Raw genomic sequence first — 10,577 nt, forward strand, 5'->3', positions numbered from 1 at the left:
GTTTATCCAGTTTATTCATAATATATATTTACAATAATATTGAGACATAATATGAAACAGGATAAAGAGTGCTTATTATTTATTTGCGACAATAAAGGTCTACATTTAATCAAAAGATTGTCTCTAGGACACCCATATACTAACACATATACCAGGGACAACCATCAGCATGGTTTTTAAACTTCATAACAAATCTTGACTCATCGCTTTTTTCGACTATGGCTGTCCTTAGAGCTGGCAAAATGGACCGAGCCCGCCGGGCCGGCCCGCCCCGCCCGCCAAACGGGGCAGGGCAGGCTGAGTTTTCTAAACCCACTGCCCGCCAAGCCCGCCCCGCCCAGGCTGATTGTTTTTTTTTTTTTTAAATTTCTAGTGTAAAATGTGACGAGCTTGGCGGGCAGCCCGCCCCGCCGCCCAAACGGGGCGGGGCGGGCAGAGATATCTAGCCCACCTTCAATGGCGGGGCGGGGCGGGGCGGGCCAGCCTGCTTTTTGGCGGGCAGGGGCGGGGCGGGGCGGGCAGCCCGCTTTGCCACCTCTAGCTGTCCTGCGCCCCTTCATACAATGTATCTTCACAACATGTTGCATTTCAGGTTTGGAGCCAAATTCTTGTTGCACAAATAATGGATCTCCTAACTTCCAACCTCCATGCAAGTCATCATCCCCATATAGGATCTCCAACTCGTCATTAGGGTGCGCCCAATTAATGAATGAATAATGTTGGCTTTCATTCCAAAAAGGCTCCACCGCAGTCCCTGCATCTAAAGATCAACTCTCATTTGTCTGAATGAATACCACCACAAATAATAAATTGTCTAAAGCAAATGTCAAAATTTAATAACTTACCACTACTGACTGGGTCAACATGAAGTGGTGACAAGGCTGGGGTACCCAGACTTACCGCGCTCGTGTCAGCGTCAAAATTTTCGTCCACGTCAGTGTCTGACGAATCACCTTGTGGAATAGAACTTTTAGGTTCTCCCTCATCTTCGCTGTCCACATACTCCTCATCTTCATCCTCTTCATCCTCATCCAATGCTACATGAGGAGGTGTGGAAGATCGTACAACTGTATCTTCTTGACCAGTACAGTGTGCAGTAGTGGTTGTATGCACCGGTAAAGATGAAGACTGATCAGCATCAACTTCAACATATATCTCAATATATTTTAATACTTTCCATCCAACAAACGCATCTGTTACGAACTCCACATCTTCATCATCACCTATGTTGCATCGACACCGACACGGGACACGGGATACAACACGACACGACACTCTGACACGTTAATTCTAAAAAATGTTAAATTTCGACACGTAAGGACACGTTTTGATATTATATAATATTTTAATATATGTAGTGTAATATTCAATAATTTAATAAAAAATAAAGCTAAACTTCTAAGGGATAGGATATTGTGACACCCAAGTTATGTTACACCCATGTGACACCCAGTCAATCTCACCGTTAGATCGCTTATGTTGATCCAACGGTTATATTTATTTCTATCTTTGTATGGTCATGATTTCCCAAATTTAATATTTTATATTTATTTCTACTTTTGTATGGTTATGATTTCCCATATTTAATGCTTTCACTTTAAATTTGGGAAATCATGACCATACAAAGATGGAAATAAATATAACCGTTGGATCAACATAAGCGATCTAACGGTGAGATTGACTGAGTGTCACATGGGTGTAACATAACTTGGGTGTCACAATATCCTATCCCAACTTTTAATACCCATCAATTTTGCAAAAAAATATAAGATATCCCAAATGTTTATATTAAACTCAATAAATAGTAATCGGAATCCAACGAATTTAATAGTTGGAATTCAAAATGCAATGCAACGTAACCTTTGAACCTTTTTTGAGTCTTTGCAACGAGTATTGGAGTGTCGGAAAGTGTCGGAGTGTCGGACACGACACGTCAGAGATTTTGAAGTGTCGGTGCTTCATAGATCATCACTGATATCGTTACCAATGTAGTATATTGTATCCATATCCACTACAGTCTCTAACCTGGCTATCACGCGGTGGATGGATTGTATGCCTTCTAACCCCATTTTTTGGAGAATTCTCTCCTTCAATTCATTGCACGTAGTGCCCAGTTTGATTTTCATCGTTTTTGTTTTTCCTTCAAATCGGACATCGTTCGGACCTTCAAAATGCCTTCCATTGTAGTAAATAACTACAGGGACCATGTTTGGACTTGAACTCATCTTTCACACGAAAATTAGATTTAGGTTTTGGGTTTGGAGGTTAGTTCGGGTTTTTGAGCACAAAATAGGAGTGTGGAGGAGGTGTAATCCCAATGTCCTACCAAGATTAAGCTTTTTGAAATGATGAGATAAAATATATGTGTGATGTTTCGGAATATAGAGGTCAAGGGAGAGAGATTTAAGGGGCAAAAAATCTAAATCTCACAACAATAGCCGAAACCCATTGATATTGGGGTTTCTGGTCGAGATTTACCCGGGTACACCCCTCCCTACCCGGGTAAATAATTCAAGCAAATTCTCAGGTGCGAAGAACAATACCCGGGTACACACATCCCTACCCGGGTAAGCAAAAAATTTCAAAAAATACCAGGTAAGTATGGGTGTACCCGGGTAGTCTTGGTGGTCAACGGTCAAACATGGACAGATTGGTGTTATGTTTTTGGAGGGGGTCAAATTTTCGAAATAGTTTATAATGAAAGTAAAACTGAATTAATTATTAATAAAGAGTTATAAAAGTCAAAAAGCCGAGATAATTCATTTACCCCTTACCCCTAGTTAATACATAGTTATAGTTTTTTTTTTAAGTAGTTATAGTTATTTTAACTTCTAATGTATCAGTAGATTTTTCTATCTTATTTTTTTTTTTTTTGGTAGTTTCTATTTATTATTTCCGAGGGGGAATATTTTGACTACCAAAAGTGTCCACTACCACCTTACTACCTATCAAATCACCATTGGATCAAAGAGAGAGAATGTTAAAAAGTTTTTGAAGAGAGAGAAAATGTTAATCCAATGGTGATTAAATAGGTAATAAGGTGGTAGTAAAAACTTTTGGTAGTCAAAATATCTTCTCTCATTATTTTCCATGCAAAATAGTATGATGATAGGTAGGCAGGCCCGTAAAAAAGCCCATTGGGTGTGTTTGGCGATCTGTTGGCGATAAAACTGGGACCTCATAGCAGGACTCATCAGCCTTATTCCTCTGCTTTGGCATTGAGAGCTTATGAGCAAACACCGCGTGTAGGGTTTCTTTCTTTGATTGTTTTGGGGCCTAAAATTCAAATCACACACCCACATCCCCAAACCCCCCAACTGAGAAGAAGAGAGTTTGTGTGTGAGAGAGTGGTAGCATTAGCATATCCCCAAAGCCATCCATCCAGATTTGCGCTTCCATCTTACCCACGCACAACACAACGGTGTGTGAGATGAGATGATTCTCTAAACCCTAGCATGCGTAATTGATGTTTTGTTTCTTAGAATTGCTTTTGTGGTTTGTTTCAGATGGATAGGTATCAGAGGGTGGAGAAGCCGAAAGCAGAGAGTCCTATAAATGAGAACGAGATACGAATTACTACTCAAGGAAGGATGAGGAATTATATCACCTATGCCACCACTCTATTTCAGGTTACTATCACTATGTCCCTATCATCTCCTTTAATGCATTTTTTAACCGTTAAAATTTGTCTCTTACGCACTCTTACCAAAAAAAAATTGGGCAAAATTCAGAGTGATTTTAATCATTTACACACGCTTGTTCTGTGTCCCTATAAGCGTCCGTCAACGGCCTTACTTTTGTTTGTTCTGTGTCCCTTTAAACATAAAAGTAGATATTAACGGATCATTTGAGTTTCTTTGTCACTTTGGAGTAACTTTTTATGCTTCATCCCTTTAAAAATTGTGTTTGGTTCTCAAATAAAATCTTATACACACTTCACATAATGGAGTGGCCGGAAGAATTGATTGCTCCAATGGATCTGATAAACGTTGTTAATTCATCTATTACTGATTAGACCAAATAGTCTTAAGTTTGATGCCTACCACATACATTTGTTCATTAGTTGAAAATAAGGGGTGTATTCGATTAAGATTTTAAAAGACTCTTTTGAGATAAAAAAAATCTTATAGATTTTAAAAGACTATTTAGAATTGGAGGACTGACTATTTTAAAATGTCTTTTTTTACACTCAAGGTTTCATAAGATTGAATTTTAAAGGATTTTAATACAATTTATAAAATTTGAAAGGAAAATATGTATTTATAAGATTTTAAAAAAACATATGGCAATGATATTAATAAAAAAAAGTAAAACCTAATATAATTTTCTCAATTAGTCATGGTTGTTAAAACGTAGTGTTGAAACGTAAAAACGGACGTTTCTACGTTTTTTTGACCAAAAACATGTCGAAACGGAAGTAGAAACAGGATCTGGGTCGAAACGTAGTGTCAACTCGGTTTACTCGGCGAGTTTATCGAGTTGACTCAGTTCTAAAAAAAAATAAAGAAATCCCTGTCGTCCTTGCTTCTTCACCCTGTTGCATCGTTCTTCTTCTTCACCCAGTTGCAGCGCAGCAGACATCACCATCTATCTTGTAGTGCTGCACCGTACTTCTGCTCGTGTTGCTGAGCTTCTGCCTTCAGCTCAATCGTAGTCACTGCACTTGTTCGCAAGTACCCATCTTGTAGCATCCCTTTCAATGGTCCATTAGTTTTGCCTAATCTTGCGCTTAAAAGTATGCCCCTTTCCATCTGTTCGCTTTCACTGCTGTTATTACTTATCACTCTCAGCGTGATTTATCTTCCTATATTCTTAGCATTTTTTACTGACATAAATGGTTGGAAAAAAAATTATATTTCATTCTATATTCGTGTACATGACTATCACCTAATTGAATGCATTTCTTTTTTTACTACTTGAATGCCTTTCTTAGTTTTTTTTACTACTAATTATTACAAATTATAATTGTTAGAATATACTAAAGACATTGGTTGAAAGTTGTTTTATAAATTATAATACCATTCTATATAATAAAAACATTGTTAGAATATACTGATTATAAATTATAATTCCTTTCTATATATTGGTGTATTTTAGTTTTATATATGTTGGATATATATATATATATATATATATATATATATATATATATATTGTTCGCAGTAAACTCTTTCGTTTCGTTTACGTTTTACGATTTTACGTTTCTGCTCACCCCTACCATTTCTACGTAGACTCTACTTTTTAACAACATTGCAATCAGTAAAATTCATGATAAAATTTCGTTTGGAATTTTTTGCAATCAATCTTGTAAACTTTGGGGTTTTTGTTCTAAGTGTAAAATTTTTTAAAATCCTAATTGAATACCACGTGATTTTTTTTCAATCCTTTAAAATCCTAATTGAATACCAATGGATTTTTTTGTCCAAAAATAATCCATTAAAATCCTTTGAAATCCCAATCCAATACACCCCATAAGTATCGCTTTGAAATACTAAGAAAAGCTCATTCTAGACAATCATAATTTGATATTTGACTTAAATATACCTGAAACCCGTTAATTGAAATATAAAATTGAACTTTGGCCATTCAATCATTAAAGAAAACCAGTAAAATAAACAAACACTTTGCAAAGTCAATGAAGAATATTTTCTGGTAAATCCACATGTCTGGTGCGAGAGAGAAAAAGCAACAAGAGAGCCCCGTGAGTTAGAGAATGAACAGAGTCCAAGATAATAGAATGAATAGCATCATTAGCATGTGCAAAGGAATAGAGTGATGGCCAGAGCAATAGCTTGTGGGTTAGGAGGGGACAATAATTTCCCCCCGACTTGTTAACCCATAAATGGGGGGAAGTTTTCCTTCCCAGAAAAATTGTTACTTTTTGTTACTGATATGCCATGCCATGCCATGCCAAAATTTATTCTCTTAGGACTTCTCCCTATATTGCCCTCACACCAAACATTCCCTAGGGGTGAAAAATTAAAGCATGAATTTTTATACAGCTTTTTTAGAAATTTAGGGTGTGTTTGATTGTGTTTTGGTTTTTTTGTTTTCAAAGCTGTTTTGTACTTAGTAGAATAGTTAATGAAATAAATGATTTCTATGTTTTTTTTTTGGTTTTGAAAGTTAAAAGTCAAAACACAAAACAAAAACAATTTAGGTATGTTCTCTAAATTTGATTTTAAAAACAAAATAACAGCTACAATTTTAATTTTTTTTTTTTTAACAAAACAGGCCTTATAAGATTTTTTGTTCTGAAAATCAAAAAACTTTTTTTCGAAACAAATTTCAAATAGGCCCATATTCTCCAAAATTTTCATCTCTGTTTTGAAGGAAACAACAAACTAATCCCCAAAACTCTTCTGTTTGTGATGCTTGGTAACTTCTCCTTTCACACAGTCTCAGTGGGAAAAAACTTATATTCTGTAAATTGTATTATCATTAGGATAATCATCTTCCTCTTAGTAATTCCTTGTTGCTTTGGCCTACTTTTCTCTGTATATTTTCATTTTTACTTTGTTTACCTGATCATTTTACATTAAATTTCTGAAATGGTGCTAGGATTTCACCATTTTATTATTTTTGGTGTGTGAAAGTATCAATTTATCTAGAGTTAAATTAATATTTTGCCATTTTTTTAACATTTATTCTTGCTCTACATGTATTTTTTGTAGGAGAAAGGATCTGACGAAATTGTTCTTAAAGCAATGGGACGTGCTATAAATAAGACTGTAATGATTGCTGAACTGATCAAGGTTGGAGGATAGAGATCTCTATGTAATATGTTGGTAGTCTGCATTTGTTTATCTTTCGTGACTGATCTGTTTACTTGTTTCAGAGAAGGATTGTTGGCCTGCATCAAAACACTCTAATCGGATCAACTGATATAACTGACGTGTGGGAACCGCTAGAAGAAGGCCTTCTTCCGTATGGATTTTGTTTCTTTTATTCTACCCCATTAAATACTTAATTTCTGTGTGTATGGGATTGAATGTTTTTATTGTGTGTTTTACTTGCTTAGTTTGGAGACTACTCGCCATGTTTCAATGATCACAATTACCTTGTCAAAGAAAGAACTGGATACATCCTCCACAGGGTAAGAACTTGTGTGACATCTGTATCTCTTTAGTGTAGTTGTTAGATTCTTTGTATTTTAATGGGCTTATTTATTTATGAGACATGCTACTAGATCACTAGTTAAGATTGGCTTCGTTAATCTCTTTGATAAATCATGATCATTTATGATTTTGATGAATTGTGCTCATAAATAAAATGTTCCCCACTTCTGGTAAATCACTTGTGCAGAGTTTGTGTTTTTATATTCAATAGAACTATAGGTTAGTAAGCCTTTCTTCCTTCTGTTGTAGTTCTACAAGTTACGGATCAAGATATAAGGGCTAAATAAATACATAGTAGCTGCCATGGTGTTACTTTGTTTTAGAAGTAAATACTGTGTTATATCTTGTTATGGATGATAAGGAGAAAATTACTTCATTGTCACACAAGCTTGATATTGTTTGTCAAATTGGGAATGGGGGAGGACAAAGATTTGTTATTAAAACACGTTTGAGTAAATTATTAGAACTCTCATGAAGTTTAACATCCCTTATTTCAATTTCCTTGTTTCTAAAAAGTTGGAGGCCTTGTCTTAAATTTTATCACATACATCCCCCTTTTTAATTATATTCATTGTTGGTATTTTAAGTTTTTTTTCCCCCTCATGCAGATACCAACCTCCTCTTCCAGTTGATCAAGTAAAACCTTTATTTGAATATGAAGAGGATGGAGGTGAATTAAAAGTTTTTTTTTTTTACTATTTAAAAAAGTGAAATAAGTATGTTTATTATGGCATGTTTACTATAATTTGATCTGTGATACAGAAGGCTCACCGAGGATGCGAGGAAGAGGGCGTGGTCGTGGAAGGGGCAGGGGTAGAGGTATTGCCAAGTACTTAGTTTCACTTATTTCACTGTAATTGGCTGTACTATAGATTGTAGAATGATCAGAAATGGTTTGTTGAACTCCTTATTGTGGATTTTTTAAAGATGCAAATGTTGCTTATTAGGATATAATCTTTTATGCTTAGGAATTTACAATGGGGGTATGGAAAATGGTGATGGCTGGGATGGTGGACGTGGCTTTGGCGGCAGAGGCCGAGGCCGTGCAAGGGGTCGTGCTTTCCGGGGACGAGGACGAGGCTATGGTGCCCAGCCAGTTGGGTACTATGACTATGGTGAATATGATGCACCACCTGCCTCACGGGGTAAGCATGCAAGTTCATGGAATTTAGATTTGTAGACAATGAAGATGAGTTGTTATGCCTAAATTACAATTGTTGTATTATCAGCTGAAATATTGATTGATGCCTGGTGTGTGCTGGCATAGTGAATGGATTTAAGTGTGCTATTTGCATTACATGTGCTTCCTATTAAATCAGGCTGCGGAAGATACTGAAGAAAATTACTTTATTTGAATTCTTCAACTGTTTTCCTTGCTGTCTTTTTGATTTTCCTCCGTGCCTTTTAATCCTTCTTGTTCAGCATTTTAATGTTCTCATCCTGCATGCTACTTGAGTGAACATTATAGTAATTTCTATCTGATGATTTTGCAGGCCGTGGACGCGGAAGGGGAAGAGGCCGTGGACGTGGTCATTATGCAGGCCGGGGAGCAGCTGCTTGATATATAGTGGGTGTTGATTATCATGTGTATGTTCTGTCAGATGGTTGCCCTTCTGCATATTATTTGCGAGATCTGCTAATATTTTGGTATTATTTGAAGCGTTCAGTGTTGCAGCCTTGTTCCTGCAGTTTTGTTTTTGTAGTTTTCCTTTGTAACCTCTATAATTTTTCCAACATCGATAGGTGGAGTTAGTCCTTTGTTTAAATACTGAAAAAAAAAAAAATAAATCAAATTTGTAACATTTTTTAATAGGAATTATAGCATGAAGTTAGTTTCGAAGTTTGCTTCGGTCGAAGTTTCATTCCTGTTCTTTAAATTTTGGGTGGGAATGATGGCGTCATAGATTAGTGTGTCTTTAACGAGCACTTGAAGACTCTAATTTCTGATTTTTCTATGGTCTTTCTTAACTTTTTAAGTCTGAGCAAATGAATATTTGAATTCTATGGCAGCAACTTCAGCGTATCACCTTCATATGTGCATTAGTGAATCAGTGATATCATATGTGCATTTAAGTCATTATAGGAACAGATGTTTGACTTTTTTACTCTTTATTAAAATAAATATTATAATTTTGCTTTCGTAACAAAATATTTTATCTATTTGTTCATGTTTGATCGTTGACTAAGTTGTACTCGAGTATGAGCTTTGTACTCTAGTTTTTTTTGTGACATTAGGATAGTCATGAATTTTCTGAGTTTTTGTGACATAGAGGGTTCTTCATGAATTTTTTGAGTTTGAAGGTACTCAAGTAAAAGGCTTAAGTACTCGAGTATCTTGTGCAAGCTAAGTTTTTTTATAAAACTTTCATTTCAGCCAAGAGGGTATATCTAATACTCGTGTACCCTTTCAAATAGGAGCCAAAATTTTGTGCGATCACCCAGAAATCTTGTTGAAATCGATCAGTCCTTCCTAGTTCGTCATCAGCGTCTCTTTCTTCAACTGATTGGAATCATATTTAGTTATATATTTGTTTTTTGTTTTTTATGAACCTTACCTGAAATCTCCTTTTGTTGTTGTTGAATTTTTACTTTCTTTGTTCATTTTTTGGGTTGTTTGTTTGATTTTAATTTTGATTTTGTTATGAACCTTAAGTTGTGAACCCAATGTTATATGAACCCTATGTTTTGAATTTTGTTTTTTTTCTTTTGTGCGGTCTCAAATATTTTTGATTTTTTTAATAGTATGTTGTGTTTTGTGTTGTTGATTAATTTTATGTGCTTTGGCAGATTTGTAATTGAAATTCATGGCTGAAAGACGTCCTTCAAAAAGAATCGTGACCCAAAAAAGGTCTAAGATCAGGCATAATTGATTATCGTCATCTAGGCCAGCTGAGGAGGAGATTTTAGATATGCCGTTTGATTACTTGTTTAACAATGATCTGGTGGCACACACTTGCTTTGTGAAGGACTTTATGATCAGAGGGATTTGCAAGTTGAAGTCATTGGGTGCCACTATTGATGGATATTAGCAGGATGATATTGTGGAGGAGACTCGGAGGCATGATGTGATACGTGGCCGTTTTGCTCAGTATCCTGTGGGATTGCTGAATGTGTCTGCACGTATACTGTTCTATGTTATGACGCACATCCTGTTCCAGTGACTGCATAATCACGCGAAGGTGCTTGAAGGTGATTTTGTTGTGATATGGGCCATTCGTCATAACATACAGGTGAACTGGAGGCACTATATATGCATACTTATGCATAAGACTGCGAGATTTGGTTCATTCCCATATGCGTACCAGATTCAAAAGATATTGCAATATTTTGGTGTGCCCATCGAGACAGAGACTTTGAATATGCACAAGGGTTGGAATGCCATGTTTGGCAAGCTTCTGTTGGAGTAGTGTGAGATTGTGCACCTGTGCCTAAAGTCCCGATTAACGACGATGTACGTAT

General features: G+C 36.0%; 1 protein-coding gene across 2 annotated transcripts; it reads left to right on the forward strand.

Annotated features, from left to right (window-relative positions):
* The first annotated feature begins 3,218 nt into the window (after positions 1 to 3,218).
* Positions 3,219 to 9,668, forward strand: LOC133318411 (uncharacterized). 2 transcript variants are annotated; one of them, XM_061520398.1, is made up of 9 exons: positions 3,219 to 3,421; positions 3,507 to 3,629; positions 6,675 to 6,755; positions 6,839 to 6,927; positions 7,022 to 7,096; positions 7,727 to 7,788; positions 7,881 to 7,937; positions 8,087 to 8,263; positions 8,612 to 9,668. In XM_061520398.1, the coding sequence occupies exons 2-9, from the start codon at positions 3,507 to 3,509 to the stop codon at positions 8,677 to 8,679; spliced, it is 732 nt and encodes a 243-aa protein (XP_061376382.1). In that variant the 5' UTR covers positions 3,219 to 3,421; the 3' UTR covers positions 8,680 to 9,668. The 2 variants fall into 2 exon arrangements, with proteins under 2 accessions (XP_061376382.1, XP_061376383.1); XM_061520399.1 differs by having other exon boundaries at positions 7,884 to 7,937.
* Positions 9,669 to 10,577: the final 909 nt, after the last annotated feature.

The sequence above is a fragment of the Gastrolobium bilobum genome, unplaced genomic scaffold (genome assembly GCF_033153095.1).
Source record: "Gastrolobium bilobum isolate Gb01-03AN ecotype WA unplaced genomic scaffold, APGP_CSIRO_Gbil_v1 utg51561, whole genome shotgun sequence".
Classification (NCBI taxonomy): Eukaryota; Viridiplantae; Streptophyta; class Magnoliopsida; order Fabales; family Fabaceae; genus Gastrolobium; species Gastrolobium bilobum.

Bases quoted from the DNA above. Each gene is read 5' to 3' on its own strand.
- LOC133318411 (XM_061520398.1), top strand. From the start codon at position 3,507: ATGGATAGGTATCAGAGGGTGGAGAAGCCGAAAGCAGAGAGTCCTATA. The intron at 6,928-7,021 runs GTATGGATTTTG...TTACTTGCTTAG, and splicing joins CTAGAAGAAGGCCTTCTTCC to TTTGGAGACTACTCGCCATG. The intron at 7,938-8,086 runs GTATTGCCAAGT...TTTTATGCTTAG, and splicing joins TGGAAGGGGCAGGGGTAGAG to GAATTTACAATGGGGGTATG.